The 23,383-nt window shown below is 47.9% G+C and overlaps 1 protein-coding gene and 1 long non-coding RNA gene across 2 annotated transcripts; one reads left to right on the top strand and one right to left on the bottom strand.

Annotated features, from left to right (window-relative positions):
- Nucleotides 1-606: 606 nt before the first annotated feature.
- On the top strand, nucleotides 607-22,995 carry SMPDL3B (sphingomyelin phosphodiesterase acid like 3B). The gene is made up of 8 exons (XM_088790728.1): nucleotides 607-1,361; nucleotides 10,526-10,739; nucleotides 13,919-14,016; nucleotides 17,287-17,430; nucleotides 18,474-18,640; nucleotides 19,744-19,924; nucleotides 20,008-20,141; nucleotides 22,614-22,995. The coding sequence occupies exons 1-8, from the start codon at nucleotides 1,283-1,285 to the stop codon at nucleotides 22,977-22,979; spliced, it is 1,383 nt and encodes a 460-aa protein (XP_088646854.1). The 5' UTR covers nucleotides 607-1,282; the 3' UTR covers nucleotides 22,980-22,995.
- LOC148755552 (uncharacterized) lies at nucleotides 3,431-22,765 on the bottom strand. The gene is made up of 2 exons (XR_016018588.1): nucleotides 22,629-22,765; nucleotides 3,431-4,251 (listed from the first exon to the last, which is right to left on the bottom strand). It is a non-coding gene; the product is annotated as an uncharacterized LOC148755552 (long non-coding RNA).
- Nucleotides 22,996-23,383: the final 388 nt, after the last annotated feature.

Below are 23,383 nucleotides of genomic sequence, written 5' to 3' on the forward strand. Positions count from 1 at the left end.
CTCGAGTCCCGCAAGGGATGGTGGGCTCCGTCCCCTGCAACTAAGATTGAACGCGGCACCTTGAGCTGAGCTGCCTCCCGGATGGCTCAGTTGGTTAGAGCGCGTCCTCTCAACCACAAGGTTGCCCGTTGCCAGTTCGACTCCTGCAAGGGATGGTGGGCTGTGCCCCCTGCAACTAGAAATAGCAACTGGACCTGGAGCTGAGCTGCGCCCTCCACAACTAAGATTGAAAGGACAACAACTTGACTTGGAAAAAAGGTCTGAAAGTACACACTGTTCCCCAATAAAGTCCTGTTTCCCTTCCCCAATAAAATCTTTAAAAAAAATAATTATGAGCTAATTAGGGAAATTTAAACATTGACCAAATATCTACCTGGTGATAGTAATTACTATTATTTTTTAAAATTTGATCATGGTATTATCATAGTGTTAGGAAAAAAGAGTCCTTATCTTTTAGAGATACATACTAAAGTGTTTATGGGCAAAATGATATGATCTCTGGAATTTGCTTTAAAAGAACCCAATGAAGTCAGGGTTGGGGTAGATGAAGTAAGATTGGCCATAAATTCACAACTGCTGTAGCTGAAGGGTGGGTACTCTGGGGTTTATTACACTATTCTCCCTAGAGTTTATGTTTGACAATGTCAATAATAAAAGAAGAGATTAATCCTGTGTCACCTCCTCCCAGAAGCCCTCTTACTTTCCTTCATCTGAGCTTGTCAAGCCGTCTACCATGCTGAACTACAGTGCAGCGGTTTACCTCCCCCTGTTGATGGCAGGGACTGTCCTGGATCCCATCCATCTCCCTGGGACATGGTTCCCAGCATGAATGAATGGATGACTCTTAGTCTTGGTTCATTTGTGGTGAAGCAACTCCACCCCCAACCAGCAGTTAAGTTCCTTTGATGGCAAAGGCCAGCCATTTTATACAGGTTTTTTTGGGTGGGGCAACATGAAAACGCTGAGAGTGGATGACATTTGCCTCTCAGCGACAGGTTGGATGAGTAAGTTTCCTTGAGAATCCAGTTGCTGGCTGGACAGACATGCTCTGAGGAACTGGCAGGACAGGTGCGACTTTCTACTTCGGAGTCCAAAGTCCTGGCTGGTGCCTCTCCTCGGGGAAACCCAGCTCCCACTCTGCTGGGCAAAGGAGGAGGAGGAGCCAGATGTCTTGGATGAGTGGGAACACCACGTAACAGGACAGGCAGTTCAGCTCAGGCAAGTGACCACCAGCACCTACCTAGGAAGCCTGTGGCGTGAGCAATAGCTCCTGGAGGACCCCATGTCTCGAGCCCCAAGGATGAGGCTGCTGCAGCTGCTGATTTTCCTGGCCCACTGGGGAGTCACCAGGGCCGAGCCAGGTAGGCGCTGCAAACACCTGTCACGTCTCTGTTTTATACTATGTACTCAGGATGGGGGCTACCTGAAGCTGCTCACAGAAAGCTGCTAAAAATCGCAAGGGAGGAAGCTAAGACAGGGAGGCCAGATGAGAGGGTTAGAAGGTGGTAGGGCTGCTCCCAGAAGCCCGGGAGGCAGCTCAGCTCAAGGTTTTAGGTGGAGGTGACAGCTGGCCAGGGGAGGGACTCTGACTTTGCTAAGAGGTGTTTATACGGAAGAGCCAGCCAGCTGGTAGAGGTAGAAGGTGGCAGGAAGATTCATGAGTTCATTCAACAAATACTGGTTGACGGCATTCTCTGTACCATGTGCCTTCTAGGAACCAGAAAAGAAAAGAAAACAAAGCCTCATGGAGTATTCCTTCACCTGGGGAGAAACAAACCAAAAGACATATGAACAAGTAAATACCTAGTATTCCAAGAGATAACAAGTGTTGTGGAGAATAATAAAGCAGAATACAGGGCTATTCTGGGGAAGAAATACTTATGGGATGGCCAGAAAAGAGATGTCTAATAATGAGACATTTGAGCAGAGACCCGGGGCAGTGAAGGAAAGAGCCATGTGGTCATCTGGAGAAGGCCATTCCAGGAAGAGAGGTTTGGATGTGCACAGGCCCTGAGCTGGATGCACAGGTGATGTGTGTGAGGACGAGCCAGGAAGCCAGCGTGGCTGGAGCAGAGTGGGCAAGAGGGGTGATAGAGACGAGGCCAGGGAATCACGGGTGTGGGAGTGGGCGTCTGGTGCCAGCTCATGTATAAACTTGTAGACAAGGACTCAGTGAAATGGGACAGCATTAGAGGGTTTTAGGCAGAGCTGTGCTGACTTGTGTATATTTAAAAGGACCGTCGGGCTGTTGTATTGGAAGAGGCTGTAATGCCATAAAGGCAGGGGACCGATTCATCTTGGTTTGCCTGAGATTTTTCTTGTTATAGCACTTTAAGTTTGGGGCCCTGGACATTCCCGCAGTCCTGGGCAAACTGGGGTGGGAGGTTACCCTAGTAAAGGAGAAGCCGCCAAACCAGTGGGGAAGCTACTGTCATCGTCCAGTGAGAGAGGATGGTGGCTTGGCCCGGGGTGGTCAGAGTGGGGGCGTGGAAGATGGTCTGATTCTGGACAAGACTTGCTGACAGATGGTGGCTATGAAAGGAGGACTCAAAGGTGACTCCACGATTTTTGTCTCACAACTGGAAGGACATCGTTGTCATTTGCTGAGATGGCAGTTTGATTTGGGATACATCCAATTCGAGATGCCTGTTAGATTTCCATGCGGTTAGAGGAGAGTCAGTGGGAGGGTTGGAACTATAGTTTTCCTTAGGATTCTAGATTGCTCTTTTCTGTAGTCCTTTGAAGGGAACCTTAGAGATGATCCAGCACCCTTTCTGCAGCTACAAAAATTGAGCCTGAGAGGGGAAGTACTGGCTCATGGCTTGCTTGCTGCTTCCCCGATGGAGCTCAGTTCTGGTCAGTCTCCTTCCTCAGATCCTACCCAGGGGCCGCTGGGAGTCTTGGCAAAGTGCTCTGCCAATGTGGTTGGGAATCTCAGAGGCCAGTGAGGAGGATCTTGGGGGGGATGAGACCAGAGCAAAATGCCTGGAAAGGACTCAGATCCAAAAGCTGTGACTTAAAGGTGGAACTATCTCTGGGACAAGCCCTGGGAGGATGTGTGAGGGTAATCTGCTCGGGAGAAGGCTGAGAGTGGCAGTCCTCCTTCCAATGGAAGGCAAATACCCAGCTCCCATCTGGGAGACTCGGAGACCTGTGAGTCTTACTGGAGGTTTGGGAGGGGAATGATTGAAAGAATTTCCACTCCCTCACTCTTTCACTTTTAAATATGTTTTCTTAAAAATACAAATGCCAATTGGCAAACCCTCAGCCCAGGGTCTTAGTGGTTAAAAAGAATCTCTCCTCCCCCCAAATGCACTAAGATATCATCGCATGTTTATAATACTAATGAGAAATGCTATCAATAATGGAATAGCTAAATAAATTATGGTAAAACGTCCAGGTAGAAAAGTTTCAAGACAATATAGCAAAATTGAAAACAATAAATAACATTTATTAACAACGTATTATGTGCTGTACACTGCTGAAATTATTACATAATGCCCTCACAATAGTCTTGTGACATAGGGATTATCAAGAAAATTGAACCTTAGAGAAGTTAAGTAACTAACCCAAGGTTACACATCCAGTTAATATATGATTCTGGACCTGCACCCACGCTGAACAATTTCAATCTCTTTTAAAATAATGCTAAATAAAAACAAACAAACATTAAGGAAAATAGCCAAGAAGAGCTAACATTTATTTATTGAGCACTTATGATGGGCCATGCTTGTGCAAGGTGCTTGATACATGCCTATTTGAAACATGAAATAAAAAAATACATTTGATTTTTATAGTCCCTGTAAAGTGGGTACTATTATCATTATATCCATTTTGTGGGTGAGGAAAATGAAACGCAGAGGGACATAACATTTGCCCAAGATTCCACACCTAGGAAGTGGCAGGACCATGTCTGTACTATTGACTTTAAACAAATAGATAGCCAGATATTTCTCCAGCACAATGGGTTTATTCAGGAACAACAAAAGAATTACAATTCAGAACATGTGGTCTAATGGTTAACCACAGCAAATCCAGAGAACAAAGTACTGTAACATGCTTTTATAGAGGAAAGGGGAAGTTCAGAGGGGCTTTTGTAAACAAAGAGTCCATTGGAGGAAACTGGTAGTTCAAAGTACAGTGGCTTTCCATTGGATGAGTTGTAACAGTCTTTCATTGGCTGAGTGGTTGCCAGACAAGAAAACTATCTTCCTTCTTCCTGCTGGAATAACAGAATACAAAAACATCTTCCTGTTGGAGATGGAAAGAACTGGTAAATCTCTTCCTGTTTTAGGGTAATTAATGGTGAGTGATTAAGGGAGAGCGCCCCCTACTCCAATTTAAATTAATCTTCACAACACTCAGCTGCCTCACGCATCATGTCCTTTGATGCGTTCTCTTGGAATAGTGGGCTTTATAGGTATTGTTTGTTTTTTTTTTTTCTCCAAACTTTCTGGAATGTATACATTTATAATTTAAAAACAAAATTCAACTGAAAAAGAATTCCACAGCACTTCTAAGTCTTTATAGAATCTGAGTCTCTTCATGAAGTGCATGAAGTCCAATCAGACAGGAATCATCCCTGCTTTGCATAAAACTGTGGGGTTTCTACCTCCATCTTCCCTAGCCAAGAGCTGTAGTTTGGCACCAACTTGCTGGCTTCTTCTCTCCTCCCACACATACCCTTTGCAACACTGCATTATCCTTCTGCCTTTAGTTGCACAAAAACAGGCAAGTTCTTTCAGTGTGGGTCAGCGTGGTAGGAAAACATTTCCCTCAAAATGGTAAGCCTACCTCACAGGGCTGTTGCGAGGAGAACACAATCCTCATCCTTGATGTAAGGGGTCAGTAAAGGCTGGTTTTAACAAGTGAACCCTCTGTGTCGTGGAGGGCCTTAGTTTACAGAGGAGGAATAACAATGGAAGTGTTTGAGGTTATTGCTTAGAGTCAAAAGCAAAGGACTGAAATAAGGACCGAGAATGGTTGGCAGTGTGAGTTATACACAATAACAGACAAAAGTCATGGAATCACAGAGCATGAGAACTTGCAGGGCCTTCAGATGACCTTTGTTATACTGTTGTCTTACACTTGAGGAAACAGAGGCTTGAGGGTCAGAGTGGCCAAGGGAATAAACCCTCGGCTGGCTTGTCCACCCTGCCCAGGTGCTGCACGTGAGATTTCTCCTTTTATCCACACATCTACCCCTTTGCTACTGATATCGTTGTCCACATTTTAAAATAAGGAAACTGAGGCTCAGCTGAGGCAATCACTTGCCATTGCCTGTGTAGAGGAGCCAGGATTCAAAACAAGATTTTCCTGATTCCAGATTTCATGCACACCCTCTCAAAACAACCCACTGCCTCAAGCCAGAAAACCTAGATCTTACCTTTTAAAATCTATGTGAACTTGAGCCTCTATTTCACTATCTATATAATAGTGAAAATAGCAGAGGAAAGATTAAATGTGATAGTTAAGTGAAGTCACGCACCAACATGGTACAGTTCTGTAAAAGTTTAAGGGACCATTTTTTTTTTTTTTTTAAATATCCAAGATCACACTGCTAGCTAGTGGCAGAGAAAAGTGCCCCATGTTCATTTCTGTTTTGACAAGATGTGAATCACAGGTCTGGTGCGAACTAGTCCAGCTTCCTCATCTTTAAAATGGATACAGTAATAGAAAGCATTTCGTAATTTTGTCCTGAGGCTGCATGGGTAGAGTGCTTGACACAGCATCTGGCATTCAGTAGGTGCTAAATAAATGGCAGGTGTCTTTCTGCCTTCCTTTTTTTGTCTCCGACCATAAGCAAATTCACCTTTTGGTCAGCTTAAGACCTTGGGCCCTAGGAATGATTTTTGTGAGTCTCCCCGACCCCATTATAAATTATAGAAAAAGAATTTCACATTATATATGACTTTTAATGAAATTTTAATATTTAATATTGCTTTGGAAATGATGTATTGATTTTGATGGCATTGTTTTTTTCCTAAACCTTGGAGCCAATGTAATTTTTTTCAGGTCTCAGACATTTCCTGGGCCTTACAAAGCTACTAGGTCCTGGGCCCTGTGTTTGTCATCCCCAATGGACAAGGGGGCCCAGTGACCTCTTTAGTGAAGGAGGAGGAGGAGGGCCAGCAGACTGTTTGGAGCAAAGCTGAGCTCTCAAAATTAAAACTAGACGGTGTGCTATGCCCATCAGCCCTGCACTCAATGAGGACCATCTAGAAGGAGACGGGATCTGTCTTCACATTGTTCTGCTTCAAATGTCCTGACCCTGGCCCTATACCTTACCTGCAAAGGACAGCAGCTAAGGGGACATTGGGGCAAGCAGGGGAAGGATGCAGCCACTCCCCCCCTCATCCCATCTCCCTCCCATGGTAAGAGTGGGACTTGTAGGACCTCCCAGGGACCAAATTCAGAGTAACTGCTGTTTTGCATTGCTGAGTGCTTATGCGTTATCACCTATTGCCTCACAATGACCCGAAGAGGCAGGGGGTTTCCTCAGACAAGGAAACTGAGGCACAGAGTAAGTTGCTCATGTTCACACAGCTGGTGGATGGTGGACCTGGAATTCTAACCCAGGTTTGTACCCTCACCTCCTCATTGTACTTGATATGAAATTTATTCATCTTCTCAATAATTAATGAATCATAATGCCAACTAAGATTGGTATACCTTTTCTTAAAAATCAAGGAATACATGAATACTTTCTAACTGTAAAAGAGTCCAGCAGTATGAATATATAAAGCCCCTTAATTTTAATGAGATTCCCAGCTGAGGTGTCAAACAATCAAGTTTGAGAAGCTCTGGTCTAAAGGGTAAAGTGTTAAAGTGCCCAGGTCCGCACCCCCTCCCAGGCTCACTCCTGGCCCCAGTGGGAATTGCCAGGGACATTGTATACTGAGATTCTTCTCTACAAGCCCTTTCTCCTTCAATATCTTATTTGATGCTCAGAGAAACAGGCCAGGTGTCAAACACCCTCACGAACAGCAAGGCCAACCAGCTTGCCCAGAATCCTCAGCTAACACGTGGAAAAGCCTGGGTTAGAAACCAGATAACCTGCCTCTCTATCCAGGGTCCTGGTGCCCACCCCTTCTCCATGACATGACAATTAGAGTTTAATTCCTCACAGTCTGTGACTAATTCCATAGAAGCCTTCTTTTATGGGTAACGTGTATTATAAAAACCCCATTCTTTTATGGGTTACGTGTATTATAAAAACCACCTTCTGAGGGCTCTGAGTCAACATTGTGTCTCAGCTCTGGGTTTGAGCCTCAGTTTCCTCATCTGTGAAATGGGCATAAGAATCCCACCTCACAAAATGGCTGCCAGGGTGAAATGAGATAAGTAGGTAAAGGGTACCAGGCTAACATTCTCTGAGTGCTAATCATCCTCCCCACATCCTTGCTCATTCATTGACTATACCAGAGGGGGAGGGGGCAAAAAAATGTATACAAGTGGAAACTCTGGTCAACACTGCTCAAGCAGTAATTCGCCGTAATCAGAAGTGTCTGAACACCGATGGTAACCACTTTGAGCCCCCCTTGTAATTGCAGAAGTCAAACGTGACTTGTATTCATCTTTTGTTATCAGTATATATTGAGTATTATGATTTTAATACAGTTTTCCTTTCTTAAAATGTGTATACATTTTTTTTGACACCTTCTGTATATTTGGGCATCTTCCACATCCTAGGCAGTTCTAGGTGCTGGGGACACAGAGATAAACAAGACAGGCTTCATGTTCTCAAGGAACTCACATTGCAGACAGGAAAGATGGATTAGCAAGCCAACTAGACAATTTCATATGTAAGAGTGCTCTGAAGAAAATGAGGGAGGCAATAGCTAGTGACCAGATGGGTGGGGGTAAGTGGAACTTGAGAAAAGGTAGTCAGGGAAGGCTTCTCTGAGGAGGTGACCTTTGGGCTGAGGCTTGAATGAAGTAGGGAAAGCGGCCATGTGATGACCTGGGGAAGACTGGGGGAAGTAATAGAGAAGCCAGGAAAGAGGCCCTGTAAGGAGAATGAGTGGGGTGAGTTGGGTCAAGCCCCAGATTAGGTCTCTGTGAACCACCTCCACAGCAAGGAGACTGGAACCCAAGGAGACGGAGCTCTCTGCCTGGACCTCTGGCTCTCTGTGTCACACTTTCTACAATCCCAGCCTCTCCTCTAGTCAGGCCTTCACATACATGCACACAGAGGTCACTAAAAAGTGCCAGGGAGGCTGGCAGGAGTTTCAGTTCTGTACACCGATAGACTGCAGCTTGCAAGAAGGGACAAACCCATAATTAAGACTTGAGCCTCCATCAGCAGACAAGGAGTTTCTGAAGTGGAGAAAAGTTTATTGAATATTTTGAGGGCTGATGTCAAAGGGCAGAACGGCTCAATATTTGTGGTTAGTTGAGAAAGAGCCTGCTTGAGGCAAGAGAATGGTCTCTGTCATGGTCATCAGAGAGGAGGGCTTGGGAAAGCCCCCAACTTTCTCCATTTACTAGTTGAAACGGGGCAGTTAGTTTCTTTCCTCTCGTTTAAGATTTTGCCCCATAGGAGTAATACAAATATATTAGTGATCACAATTTGTATGGAAAGTTTAAATTCTTCCCATTATAAACAAAGACTCAGTTTGGTTAAAAATTAAAAATGCAGGCATAGAGTGTCTACAAAAAGACAGCTTTAAGGTAAGAAGGCACTGGTGTTCCCCGCTTACCAATCACATCTTCCTGAGAAAGGCTATGGAGCCACAGGATCCCCTCCCCCCAGTGATATTCCATGTGACCTCAGCACCTCGGAGTCTGAAGCTTAGTTTCCTTATCTGCAAAATGGGGATGAATGAACAAACCTCTAGGTATGTGATGAGCAGGACTGTATAACGACCATGGGAGGGATAAGGATTTGCTTCATCAGTCATTTGCACCTTAGTGTGAACAAGTTCCTGACCCTTTCCTGAGACCAGGTTTAGATCTGGAGAGGTGGGCAAAAAGCTCAGAAGCCTCTGGGGGAAAGTCAAGAAGTACGGATCAGGGGCCTGACTTGACCTTTTGGCCTGTGCCAGAGCTACCCCGTGGCGTGGGTGGTGCCCTGACCATCTGACCCTAAAGCCACACAAGCCAGACTCTCAGGCCCAGGCCCAGTTTCCGGTGGTTGGGTAAGTATTGGCTGTTGGCTCTGAGTAACACAGAAAATGGAAGAGGAAGTGACAGTAATAGTGGAGGGTAAGGAAATTCCAGGCCCTACCCTGTGTTAGTCAAAAACGCAGAATTTAGAGCAGAGGCTACACCTGTTCAACTCTCTTTAATAATCATCATTGAAACTACTTCTACCAGGCTCAGTGCTGGGTACAGATGATAAATCCACTCCATGGGGCCTGTTTCTTTGGCTTCCCTTCTCTGTATCATACTGGGATTTTGGGCATTTCAGTCTCCCTTGGTTTGGAGTTGAGACCAGGTTTCAGTCAACCATTTCAGCAAACAGGACCACTCCCCGCTGCGTGAGCTGCCTCCCTGCATCTAGAATCACTAACACGTACACCCACAGAAGAAATGCAGCCCAGTCTGAAATTATGGTCCTTCTTTTCTGCTCTAGCACTCTTAAACTCCATTTCCACACCTATTCTCCAGGTTTTTGCTGTTATTAATCAGCAAAACAACCCATTTGGTGTGTAAGCCTTCTCCCAGGTCAGATGTCATGCAGGGAGGGTCTCAGCTCCCGCTCCCCGCACAAGAACGCAGGACATGGTGAGACCCAAAAGGAACACCAAAGGAGCCATAGATATATAGTCATATCACTATAGTCTTGCTAGTGGCAGGGTTGGAGACACAGGAAGCAGGATCCACACGATCCACAATCCGCCGTCCACTTCTCTGCCAACCAACCAACACCTTGCTAACTGCAATCTGCCTTGCTGGCTTAGCCACAGCAGTTATATCTGGCTAATAGCTAACCGGTAACAGCTGATGGCCACAGCAGATGGCCATCCACTACCCGAGCCAGCACCTTTCCACATGAGGCCGAGAGCCTGGAAACTGCTCTGTGGGACTCTGTCCCCACATCAGATTTTTGTATGTACTTCCCTGGCGCATGATAAGATCTGGCTCTAATTATGGGCTCAGAGAGGTAAAGCAACTTGCCCAAAGTCACACCGCTTGTATGTGGCTCCCGAGACTGAGTGTTTAACCCTGACCTTCTCCCGCCTGTGCTTTAAGACAAGCACTCTACTTAGAACTCCCAAAGCATTCTTGAGGGTCGCACAAACCAATCCCTCATGGTGCTGATGGGGATGCTGAGGTGGGGAGATGGAAAGGGCCTTGTCAAAGGTCACAGGTCAGGGACAGAGCTAAGCCTGTTCTCTGCTCCACGCAGCATCTTCCTGGGCAAAGCCTGTGGCCCATTTTCTCTGGACCCTGAGTTCAGAGAAAACTTCCTTTCACCTGTGCAACCTCTGCTCCCTCCGCCCAGGGTTCTCCTGGACGGCCTCCCCAATCTGTGCTCAGGGAGGGCCGCACATTGAGGAGGGTCTCCTTTCCCCTGCAGGGAAGTTCTGGCACATCTCTGACCTGCACCTGGACCCTGACTACAAGGTGTCCACAGACCCCCTCCAAGTGTGCCCATCAGCCGGCTCCCAGCCAGTGTCCGACGCGGGCCCCTGGGGTGACTACCTCTGCGATTCTCCCTGGGTTCTCATCAACTCCTCCATCTACGCCATGAAGGAGATCGAGCCAGAGCCGGACTTCATCCTCTGGACGGGGTGAGAGCAGTCATGACAGCTACCCTTCACTGGGCCCCTGGTGTGTGCCATCTGCCACCTGGCACCTTCCTACACTATCTCCTTTTGTCATCACACCAGCCCTGTTTTAGAGAGGACCAAGGAGTTACGCGGTTTGTCCAGGGGACCCTGGGCCTGGCTGATTCCAAAGTCGGTGCCCTCGACCTCTGTATCTCCCCACTCAGCAGAATGCAGCTCTCACTGAGGCCGGGACAAGGTCATGGCACATCTGGGCATATGGATTTTAAGTTGGGCGATGAACACCCCACTGGGGTTTTGGGACTGCAAGCCTTAGAGATCCAAATGCAAGGATGAGAGAAGGTAGGAGGGCTGAAAGTGATCCGGCATTGGGACCACATGTCCTGGTTAGCTGCTGGCCCCCCATAGGCTGCCCTGGCTCTGGTGGGGGAGGGGAGATTCTCAGTGGTCAGATCACTGCTCTGTGTGAAGAAAACTTGAGGGGTGATTTCCACTTGGCCATTTCTGCTTCTCATCCAAGGAAGCTGCTGTAAGTCTTCCAACTGTCTTCAGCACTCGCTGTCCTCATCACTGGACGTCTCCCCCTCACACACTGACTCCTTTCCTCCCTCCCTTGGTAGGTCAGCCTGTCCTGTGCTCAGCCCAGGGTACACAATGGAGAGAACTGGGATGACGGAAACCCCAAGTCGTCTTTAAGAAGCTCACGGTCTTGTGGGTGATGCAGACAAGCCCACTGACAATTATATCCCAGTGACAAGAGAGGGTTCCTGGGGGATGTGGGAGCTTCACAGAGTACCTGCTCCGTCTGGCAGGGTTGGGGGAGGATTTCCTTCAGGAAGTGGTGAGCCAGGGAGCTGGTGAAGAAGGTCGGCAGGAGCTCTGACCTCTTGCTCCCTCTTCCGGCCTCAGTGGACACTTCAAAAGGGAGGATCAAGCCCACGGTGCCCCCAGCTGTCCCTCAGTGTAATGTGGGATTGACTGGGACTGACCATCAGATGGACCCTGTGGTTGGCAGGGGGAGGGGCAAAGCTGGACACTTAAGAAATGTGACAGAGTCTCCGGAGGGGCCCGGACAGCTCTGGCTCCCCTGGGCTCAGTCATCAATCTTAGAAGAGAGTGAGCTTTAGGTCATGACCACGGACTCCTGTTCCTGAGAGGGATCTTCTGAATTCTCTGAGGAGGGGCTCTTGGAGAGAGATGTAACATTCTGAAAGACGTGAATCCCTCCGGGAAAGGTGACCGCTTTGGGAAATCCACGATCCTTTCAAAGCAGCATGATGTTTCTGGGAAATCGCTGGGACTTTGCAGACGTGTATATGGCATTGGATGAGACGACCTCTAGGACCTTTTTATGATTCTTCATATTCTAAGAAATTTGACTTCCCAGGGAGAGTTGCAATCCCTTGGGGGGAATAACCTATAGAAATTGGATGTGTTTTCTATCAGACAGAATTAGATCCTTCAAAGTAGAGAAAAAAAAGGAATTTTGTTCCAATACTTTTAGATTTCTGGCTTGTCCCCAGTGACGACGGGGCTGAAAAAGGCTTCCCTTGCTGCCCTAATGAGGGTATCAGAGACACAGCAATGGGTGTGAGCAGAGGCTCTGAAGCTGACTGGGTTCAAATCCTGGCTCCACCACGTTAGTTGTATACACTTAGGCAGAATTCCTCACCTTTCTGGGCCTTGGTTTCCTTATCTGTCATATGGGACTAGCAATAGAACCTGTGCTGTGGGGTTATTATGAAGAACAAATTAGTGGATATGGTTACCTGGCACAAAGTAGGCCGGTGTGAGCTGCTAGCAGCAGTATCAGATCTATTACGCTAATTAACTTCCCTGGGGAACAGCTGGGCAGCAGCTGCCTTGCCCCATGGGCCCCAGCGGTCCTCAGGCTTTAGATTGTTGGGGTGTCACCGAACAGAAAGTTCATTCACCCAACGCTACCAGAGTCAAACACTACACAACAAGAATTGCAGTGGAGAAAACTGGCTATTTTTTCCTGAACCGTACCACCCAGGAGAACAGGAAGCTAGTGCTCAAAAGTCTGAATTCCCGATAGCATGTAGACTATAGATTATATAGGGCAAAAATCGGAAGACACCCTGGGTTACGGGTTCAAGGTCATGCTGGGAGCTGATTGGTTGGAGGTGAGGTAAGGGTAATAAGTCATTTCTTCAGGTCTTGAGGACAATTCTGAGGTCTGTTCTAGCGTGTCCCTCAGTCTGCTCTCATGAGAAAGTAGCCAGGGGGTTGTTCCGCCTTGGGACTCAGGAGCTGAAACATAACTTAGGTCACGATGTTATCTTCAGCTGCTATAGGTCAGGACTGTGTGACCATCAGTCAGGTCCGGGCTACTGTCTTTTGCTGCCTCGGGGTTGCTGACTATCCAGGGGAAGCCCTAGGTCATATATATATGTGTGTGTGTGTGTGTGTGTGTGTGTACATATATATATACGATTTCTAGAGCTAGGATTTAAAGCTGAATTTAATCAAAGTCATAAGGACCTTTGGTTTCAGGGGCTCCTACCCCAAACTTCACTTTTCCCTATTCTCCTGCCCTGCTCCCCCACCTTGTTACACAATTCTCAGGTGGAGAATTTAGGTCAGTCAAACAGGGAAGGAGAAGGGTGGGGGACACGACTAAATGGTCCTAGCATAGGTCCCGGATCTGCCATAGAGTAGATCTGAACTCTATATTCTGAAGCCAGCTCCAGACCTCTTAGAAACCTTGGGGAAAGGAGCACAACTCAGAGACAACTTCTCTATCCCAAGCTCTCTGGGGGCTTGCAGATGGGACTGGCATCCCAAAAGTTCCTTCTCTAAATATTAATTACAATCTAGCAGTTACTATCCTACATTTTACATTTATATAATTTTACCCTTTATTGAAGTCTCACAAATACTCTATGAGTAAATACCATTATTATCCCTATTTTATAGAGGACCTAATGGGGGCTCAGAGAGGTTAAATAACCAGCCCAGGGACCCACAGCAGGTCAATGGCAGAGCCCAAGTCTGAGCTCTGTCCCATGTGACCCCCATCTCCAGCACAGTCATACTTCTCAGTGGACATCTGAGGTCCAGTTTCATAGCCTCTTTTCTCACAGCAGAGCCCCCTCCTTCCTTTTTTCATTCTCCATCCTGAGCCGCCCACACCAAACTGGCTCAGTGGTGTTTTGCAGTGATGACACGCCTCATGTGCCCAACGAGAGGCTGGGAGAAGCAGCTGTGTTGGCAATTGTGGAACACGTGACCAAGCTCATCAGAGAAGTCTTTCCAGGTAAGACCCTGCTTTGGTCCCCCACAGCATTCCCTGAACCCCAGGTGGTGCCTGGCACCATGGGACCACAGCGGCAAGATGGAGAGGGACAACTTTCATGCATTAACAATGAGGCTGTGGGCCAGGTTCTGTGCCAGGCTCTTCACAGCCGTCATTTCTTACCTTCCAACAACCCCGCAAGGAACCTGTGAGCTTGTCAGCCTGTGGATACACACAGAACCTATTAACAGAAATGCCTGACATTTCACTGCCTTCTGCCCTGCTGGTATAACACCATACTCAAAGCCGCTTCTCAAGGCAGCTACAGTCACACCCAGGCATCGTACCTGGGTAAGTCTCATGCGGGCTCACACACAGCCCTGTGTCCTTCTGTGGCCGTGCAGTTGCCATCCACCCCTCTCAAACCAACCTGGCTGCTGGCACTTCTGGGAGAGGCTGACTTCCAGCCAAGGTGCTGTTTCTTGATGCTTCTAAGACCTTCCTTCAGAACCTGGGAGAACAGGCAGAGACTGTGAGTGATTATGGCAGTAGCCCTACCGGATATGTCAGGGAGAGTGGGATCTCCATGCCCTACCTAATAGCCCTTAAAAATGTTTTAAAGCAGGCTGTGCCAAACGTAAGGTCCTGGAGACTGAATCAGGCTCTTAGGCTGCCAGCTGGGACCTGTGAGAGCAGCGCAGTAGCTGGGGGTGCCCCAGCCATTTTGGTACAGCTGCTTCCTCTAAAGGTGTTACTCATGGGTCCCCAGGACCCAGATATGAAATGATATAGAAACAAATAATAGCAGCAGCAATAATTATATGTATCTATGTATCGAGTGCTAAGTGTCAGGTACTCCTTTAAGAATACAATCCATATATCTCAGCTCATTCATTGTCATAATAATCCTAGAGAGAGATGCTATTACTACCTCAGTTTTACTGATGAGAAATGCAAGCCTTAGTTAAGTAAATTGGTCAAGGTCATGTGGCAAAGGGGGTTTGGGGGAGGGGACACGCAAATCCTGGTTTGAGCATTGCTCTTACCCACCACTCCCACTGCCACTCCCAGGAGAGGCCAGAGCTGCTGTCACCGTCACACATCCATCCTTTAGACAACCTTCTTTCTGCTACCTCTTTTCCTCAACATAAATCAACGTATGCAAAAAGCTGCCTGGAGTCTATGTAATTCAACCCAACCCAACCCAATTCAGACATGCCTGGACCGTTCATCTTCCAGAAGTCACTACTTAGGGTCAAATCTGGACACTCCTCCCCACCAACAATAGATATTACTATTCTCAAAGCTAGTCAGTTCCCAGGGAGAAATTCAAACTCAGTTCCAATTCTGAGCAACCTTTCCTCTGCTCCACATGGGGCTTCTGGAATAAAAGTCAAGTAATAGGTAAGAAAATGCATTATTAACTATGATTTCACATACAAATGTAATTAGAAGTTTTTCTAGTTTATAACACACTTGCACATTTACTGAATTTCCTAATATCCAAGATGCCATCGACTATAAGATGCATCATTATTTTATGTATCGCAAAGAAAAGAAATACTGTCACTTAAAACATGACACAGCACTTTCTCATGGCCTCAGTGGTAAGACGCACCTCACTTGCAGAGGTGTGAAAATGAGAACAAATTGAAAGAGATGAAATGAGGCTTTATCTTATTTGAGAATTACAATTCTGCTCAAGTGCAGGTGAGGTCAAGCAGAACACTCCCTATTTTGTAGATTTTTAAGCTTAAGCAACTTAGACAGGAGGATGGGACTGAAATTCAAGATTTAGGTTTCAAGTCATGTGTTCTTTCTGCCATGTGCCACCTGCGTTCCCCATCAGAGTTGCTGTGCACACTGGCCTCCCACCTCTGGGCACTGCCAAGTGGTGAACAAAGATTTGCAAGGCAAATCGATCCAGGCCCCAGTTCAGGCTCTGCCATGTTCTAGCTGGGCGATCTCATCAAGACACTTTTCTCCCTGTAGATATTTCTCCCCTAAAATAAGGAGAATACTGGTATCTGCCCAGAGGGTTGTTGTGAGGATAAATAAGGCAATCCATTCACTCATGTAGTCAGTCAACAAATTTATTGAGCATCTACTACTATGGATGAGACACAGTCTAGGCGTAGAGGACTTGGTGGTGAACAAGATGCCAGATTGTGCCCTCCTGGACCTTGTAAGGAGCTTCTAACAGTGCCTGGCACATAGAAGCAGCAAAAAGTGGGAGATTCTCTCCCTTCTCATCTGCACTTGGGATTCTAGGAATTTGTGGGTTTTTTTTCATAAATAGATCCTTAATGGCTGCCGGCATTTATGCTGGAGAGGAGAGGTTTTTCCAGGTAGTTACACTGATGGCTCCCAGCTTTGCGAAAATTCCTGGTGGGAATTCTACAACCTCCTCCTCTGGCAGAGCTCTCAGCATTTCCAGACCATGCAGGCTATCCAAGACAAAGGGTTTATTAGACATTTTCCCAAGTGGGAAGTGGAGACTCCAGTCTCCCTCATTGGTTCAGTCACTCCCTGGGGTGAGTCAAGCCCCTGTGAGGGCAGAGCTCTGTCCTGAGCTCAAAGGAGTTTTCGTTTGTCATCAAGTATTTATTGAGCAACTACTACATGCCAGACACAGAAATGAAATGAAAGCAGGAGTGAGGCTAATCACGAGAAGGAGAAGAGTCTGACAGGCTCCACCCCCCCACACCCCCCCGGGCTCATTCACAGGCCACTTCCTCAGGGAGGCCTCTCCTGGCCCTCTCCCACCTGTTATATACTCCCATAGCAAGTGACTCTTCTCTTTGTGACAACCCTCACACCTCTCATTACTCAATACCTGTCAACCCTACTGCACTACTAGACCTCTGGGGTTGGGACTGGGTGCCTGGTTCCCAGGTCTCTGTGCTGGCATAAACTAGGTGTTCAGTAAATACTGTTGAATTGTGGCTGAGTGAAGCTCCTAAGACTTTGCAGAGTGAACCAGACCCTTTCCCTAACAGTAAGATGGCTCTCGAATTGGCAAGAACAAGGAACACTAAATTATCAAGTGGCTGATAATGGAGCTGAAGATTATTTAGATCTTCTAGCTTTCTCCCTCGCATCACTGCCCTTCTGAGCAAAGTTCAGCTACACTGTATTAAATGTGTTTTTCATCTTTGTATTTTCCTCATCTGTGAATTTTTCCTCATCGCTCTTCCCCGTCAGCTCTAATGGCCAGTGACCGACTGAAAATGAGTAACTCCACCAAGTGCTTTCACGTATATATTTTTATAATTCTCCTTTTTCTCTCAGACACTAAAGTCTATGCTGCTTTGGGAAATCATGACTTTCACCCCAAAAACCAGTTCCCAGCAGGGAGCAACAATATCTACAATCAGGTAGCAGAACTGTGGAGACCCTGGCTCAGTAATGAATCCATCTCTCTCTTCAAAGAAGGTACTAATACCATTTACTACTACTGAAAGCCCTTAGATCAGCCCAAGGTCTGATCTAATTTGTCTTCACAATATCTCCATGAAATCAGTACTGATTTTTCCCCATTTTATAGATAAGGAGATTGAGGTTTAAAGACACCAAGTCACTTGGCCAGTCATCCAGCTTAGAAGACGTAGACTTGGAAGCAGAATCCAGGGCTGACTCTAGTGCCCATGCTCGCAAGCCCCTGGCACTAATGAAGATCAGACTGAATTTTTATAAAGCATTTACTGTGTGCCAGGCACTACCTTCAGTGTGTTACCAGATTCCTCGCAAAAACCCTAGGAAGGGGCAGTGACCATCAGTTCAAGCAGTGACCTCAACCTGGTCACTAGTGACCTTTTGGGCCAGATGAGTCTGATGTGGAAGCTGCCCTGCGCACTGTAGGATGTTTAGCAGCTTCCCTGGCCTCTGACCGCCAGATACCAGTAATACCCCGTTTCGATAGCCAAAAATGTCTCTAGATGTTGCCAAATGTTCTCTGGGGGACAAAATCACCTAGTTGAGAACAACTGATCCAAAGACACAGCCAGCCAAAGGTGACCTTCACCTACTTTCTTCCCTTTCTTCAGTACCTTGATGCTGGGGCTCCCCGCCTGCCATTGGTCACACCTAACCAGAAGCTTGTGTCACAGGAGCCCATTGATATAGTTCACATAGATCAGCTCCTGGGGCAGAGGGCTGAGTGGAGAAGGGTTGACAATGGATCTGGAGGGGCAAACATACTTCATTGTTGTTCCATTATACAGATGAAGAAACTGAGGCAGAGAGGTTCAGTAACTTTCCTAAGTCGCACAGCTAATAAGTGATAGAGCCAGAACTTGAAACTAGGTAGCCTGGTTCTAGTTTCCAAAGGCTCTAGTAAGAGCCTTTGGTCTTACTCATGAGGCTCCTCTTATGGGAAAGATGGGAAGGGAGGTGGGAGAGTGAGGTGAGGGGGGCACAGGTGTATCTTGTTAGAAACAAGAGAGCTCTTCATGTTTTCTCTGGCTGTGATGTCCTAGGTGCCTTCTATTCTGAGAAGTTGCCAGGGCCGACGGGGCGAATCGTGGTCCTCAACACCAACCTGTACTATAGCCAAAATGAGCAGACAGCCAGCATGGCCGACCCTGGCCAGCAGTTCCAGTGGCTGGAAGACGTGCTGACCAATGCGTCCCGAGCTGGGGAAATGGTAAGGGCTCCTGCCTCCTCCCCTCCCTCTCTGGGACCACTTCCTGAACAAGTCTCCCACCTCAGCACAAACTCATCCACTCTCCTGAGATGCCCACATCAGAGTCCTTCATCGACTTGACATGAAGAGGCGGCTTCTTCCATCCTCAGAGCTGGGACCCTGAAACCCATTGCAGATATGAGGCTCCCGAGGGGTGGTGACGGTCCCATGTCACACAATAAGTGTTGGAGCCGAGATTAGACCCACCCCGGTCTCCAGACTCCAAGTCCAGCGCTCTTTTCAGTGTCGTCACACACCACAGCTGCAGCTCACACTGTGTACTAGATCTCAAGGGGATGCCCTGCCCTTGTGTCCATCTGGTCTGTGGGGCTGGCAGCTCCCTGAGGACTGGCCCTGTTGTCTCATTTGCCTGAGTCCCTGCACTGAACAGCACATCCCAGCAGGATCTCATCGTTGGTGCTTCTGAGCACTCACTATGGATTATCTCATTTAACTCAAAGTTCCTTCCACAAGTTAGATGCTATTCCCAATGAGAAACCTTAAGTTCAGAGAGGTGACACACTTGATTCCAAGTTCATGTTCTTAACTGCCCTCTCCCTTACCCCCCCCCCGCCCCCACTCTACCTCGTGCTGTGGTGGCCAAGGGCCCAGGTACTGTTGGCTGAGTGACTTAAGGAACGTAAGACATGATCACACACTAACACCAAGCCTGTGCTTGCTGCACGGTCATGCAAGGAAAGTTTAGTTACAGCGTCGGAGTTCTCCAAGGAGGAGACCAGTCTCTAAAGGATCAGGAAGGTTGCACGAGTAGATACCCTTTCAACTTTGTTTTAAAGTTTGAGTAGGATTTTCAGAAATGAAAATAGGGTTACTCCATGTGGTGGGCACAGCATGGGCAAAGGCACAGAGGTGGGGAAGCATGTGATACATTCATCACTGCATACAGAGAATGCTGGAATCTGCTTGGAAAAGCAGAAAACTTTGGGAGATGGTACATTTGAGCCTGACTCCTTGCCTTTGGGGAGATGGCAGGTTTTGAGAGGTGGCAATGAAGGGTTGGGGAGGTTATCTCTGAGCCCCTCCTGGGTACCCTTTCCTTGTAGGTGTATATTATTGGCCATGTGCCCCCGGGGTTCTTTGAGAAGACTCAGAACAAAGCGTGGTTCTGTAAGGGCTTCAACGAGAAGTACCTTAAGGTGGTCCAGAAGCACCATGGAGTCATCGCAGGGCAGTTCTTCGGGCATCACCACACCGATAGCTTTCGGATGTTCTATGATGATGCAGGTACTCAAGCTGGAGGGCACCTGCCAGCCCACTTCCCTCCTTCTCTCACCAGCCTCTTAGTCCCGCTGTCTATCTCCTGACAGGTACTCCCATCAGTGTCATGTTCCTTACACCTGGGGTCACCCCATGGAAAACCACATTACCTGGAGTGGTCAACGGGGCCAACAATCCAGGCATCCGAGTGTTCGAATATGACCGAGCCACACTGACCCTCCAGGTCAGGAACCCTGGGTCTGCCGGGGCTAGGGGAGGGGGGAGAGGAGGGGAGGGGAGGGACCTGAACACACCACCACCTTCCCTCATTCTCTCCCAGCTAATCCACGCTCTAGGGACCACTGAGCCTCAGGAAGGTCAAGTTACTTCCACCCTTCTAGAGCTCAGGATCAGAACCCCAGAGCTATTAATCTTGCCTCCAAATCTTGCCTCCAAATTAGGTCATTTCTTTTCCCCCAAATGTCCCTTTGCCCTGGATCGTTGTCACGGCCTCCTACCTGGTCTCCCTGCCGCTAGCACTGCCCTGCTGTAGCTCATCTGCAACACACTATATAAGGTATTACTCTTTCTAAAGCACTTCCTGTCTCTCTGCTGCTCAAAAACCTTCAATGGCTCCCGAGTATCCCCAAGATAAGTTGGATCTCTTTGGCTTGGTATTCAAATGTGACCTCAGGTCCCTGGCCCACGTCTTCTCTACACTGATTATGCTGCAGCCAAAGTAGGTCTCCAACTCATCAAGCAATCCCTCCCTTACTGGGATGTGCCTCTGATTGCTAAAATGACACAGAAATATTATTCCTTAGTTTATTCAACAAATTAAACACCTGCCATGTGCCAGGCCCTGTGCTAGCTCAGGAGATACATAAGAGGACAAAAACAAAGTCACCGCTCTCCTGGAGCTGACATTCTTACAAGAGACAACCAAAAAACAAATAAGTAAAGTATGGCATGAGACAAGTGCTAAGGAGAAAAGAAAACAGAGGGAAGAGGCAGGTGGTGATGGTTATAGGGTATGTGTGTGTGCTGTTAGATAGTTGGGGCAGGGAAGTGTCACTGATAGAGTGGCATTTGAATTCTGAATAAACTGAGGGAACGAGCCATGTTAGCATCCGGGGAAGGAAAAGGAAGAGCAAGTCAAAGGCCCAGGGGTGGGATGCGCCTGGTGTGTTAGGAGAAGAGCGTGGAGCCCTGTGTGGCCGCAGTTGAAGGCACAAGGGGAGAGTGGGAGAGATGAGGTTAGATCATGTAGGCCATGAGTAGGACTCTGGATTTGGAAGGTTTGGAGAAGAATTCAATAGCCTGACTTAACCATTTCACAAAATCACCACGTCTGCTATGCAGAGAACAGGCTGTAGAGGGCCAGGGCAGAAACAGGAGAATGAGTTAGGAGGTGACCATAAAAATCACTGAGAGGTGATGGGCCAGGGAAGCAACACAGGGGTGGTAAGAAGTGCCAGATCCTGAATGTTATCTTGAAGGCAGAGCAGACAGGCTTTGTTGGTGGATTGGATGAGGGGTATGAGAGAAAGAGAGGAATTAAAGAGGACTCCAAGGTTTTGGCCTGAAAACCTGGACGGATGAAGTTGCCATTGACTGAACTGGGACCACTGCAGGAAAAGCAGGTTTTGAGGGAAGAGCAGAAATCTGGTTTGGGACCTGTTAATTTTGGGATGTCTGAAAGGTGTCCAAGTGAAAATGCCGAGGGAGGAGGCAGCAGGGGGTTCAAGTTGGACTTCCAGGAAGAGGTGGGTACAGAGATTTAACCTGGGAGAAAGGACATTTAAAACCAGGGACTAGATGAAACAACCTAGGTCTTTGATTCTGGAGTGAATGGAGACGGAGAAGGTCTGAGGGTTGTTAAGAGTATGGCCTGTTGTCCACATGGGCAGTCAGGGCCTTACCAAGAGGAATCATAGGCTGGGATTCCCTCCTCCCTTCGGACCCTCCTCCCAGCTCCCTCCCTAGCCCTCGCCTTAATCCTTCTCAGGGAGGGAGTCAGACAGACCTGGGTTTGAATCCTGGCTGCACCACTCATGAGGTTTTTTTTACCTTATTGGGCCTCCCTTGCTTTATCCCTAAAATGGGAGGCAGGAAGTTGCCATCCATACATGGCAACTCCTCTTACCCCACCTCTAGTGATCTGAAGCAGGTCTACAAATTTAAGTGGAAAGTGTTGGACAGATAAACCCCTCCAGATTCTAGTCCTGAAGATGCACCTGAGTCCTAGGGGTCTGGAGTGTATCCCAAGACTCCAATCAACCATAATTCTATAACCTCTCTCAGCCAGGCACTCCATCCTACTTCTAAGTTGCTTTTTATCCATTTGTTTTGTAAATATTTACTGAGCATCTCCTATGTACCTGAGAGCTCTCTGGGATAGGAAATGCACAGGCCATGGGATAAACCACCTGGTTCCATTCCCGCCTTTGCCACTGAACACCTATAAGACCCTGGCCAAAGGAATTAACCTCTTTAGGACTCAGTTTTCTCATCTGTGAAATAGGGGTAATAAGCAGTTACATCAGATTCAATTAGAGGATGTCTGCCACGCACACCTGGTAAGTAGTAAATACTCAATAACAAATAGAGGTCATTATTACGGACATAAAGAATCTGGGGACAAAGGCAAAGTGAGGGATTAGGGGTGGAAGTAAACAGCTGCTCATGGCCTGCCTGCCTCTTGACCCCTTTGCAGAATATGGTGACTTACTTCATGAACCTGAGCCAGGCGAACGCGCGCGGAGCGGCGCGCTGGGAGCTCGAGTACCGGGTGACGGAGGCCTACGGGGTGCCCGACGCAAGTGCCCGCTCCATGCACGCTGCGCTGGGCCGCATCGCCACCGACCAGGACGCGTTGCAGCGCTACTACGTCTACAACTCGGTCAGCTACGACACGCGGGCCTGCGGCGAGGTCTGCCGCGCGGAGCACGTGTGCGCGCTGCGCGAGGTGGCCTTCGACGCGTACACCGCCTGCCTGCGCGCCCCCGGCTCTGGTCCCGCGCCCGTGCTCGCGCTCCTGCTGGTAGCGCTGCTCGGCCTGTGCGCACTGCTCCCGCGGTGACGTTGAGCGCCGCCTGCCCGCTAGCTGTGTTGTCTTCCTCCTGGTAAATTGGGGCCAGCGTCACCTATTGAGAACTGGAATTTTACATCATTTACCCCCGCGTCCAGAGATAAGTGAGATGGGACAGTCAGATCAGGAAATGAAGGTCGAACCCCCCCCGCCCCCCCGCCGACGGACGTTTCTTCCAAGTTTCACCTTTTATCGGGGGGGGGGGGATGCTCATCGTGCATCTTATTCTGTGTATTATTCCTTTCAACTTGTAAATAATGTTTAAAGCAACTCCTTTACACAGTTACTGAACGTCCTCCCGTCCCTCCACACGGATCTTCAGAGTAAAATGAGCCAGGAAGATGCTCCTCGATGATCCTGTGCTCTCCGTCTAACTGCCCGAACTCGAAGCACAA

The sequence above is a fragment of the Rhinolophus sinicus genome, chromosome 14, assembly GCF_057876585.1.
Source record: "Rhinolophus sinicus isolate RSI-liver-muscle chromosome 14, RSI-T2T, whole genome shotgun sequence".
Taxonomy (NCBI): Eukaryota; Metazoa; Chordata; class Mammalia; order Chiroptera; family Rhinolophidae; genus Rhinolophus; species Rhinolophus sinicus.

What these genes read in the sequence shown, in the direction of transcription:
- SMPDL3B (XM_088790728.1), top strand. Translation starts at nt 1,283, where the DNA reads ATGTCTCGAGCCCCAAGGATGAGGCTGCTGCAGCTGCTGATTTTCCTG. An exon ending in CATCAGAGAAGTCTTTCCAG is followed by an intron (nt 14,017 to 17,286) that starts GTAAGACCCTGC and finishes TTTTTCTCTCAG; the next exon opens with ACACTAAAGTCTATGCTGCT. An exon ending in GATGTTCTATGATGATGCAG is followed by an intron (nt 19,925 to 20,007) that starts GTACTCAAGCTG and finishes ATCTCCTGACAG; the next exon opens with GTACTCCCATCAGTGTCATG.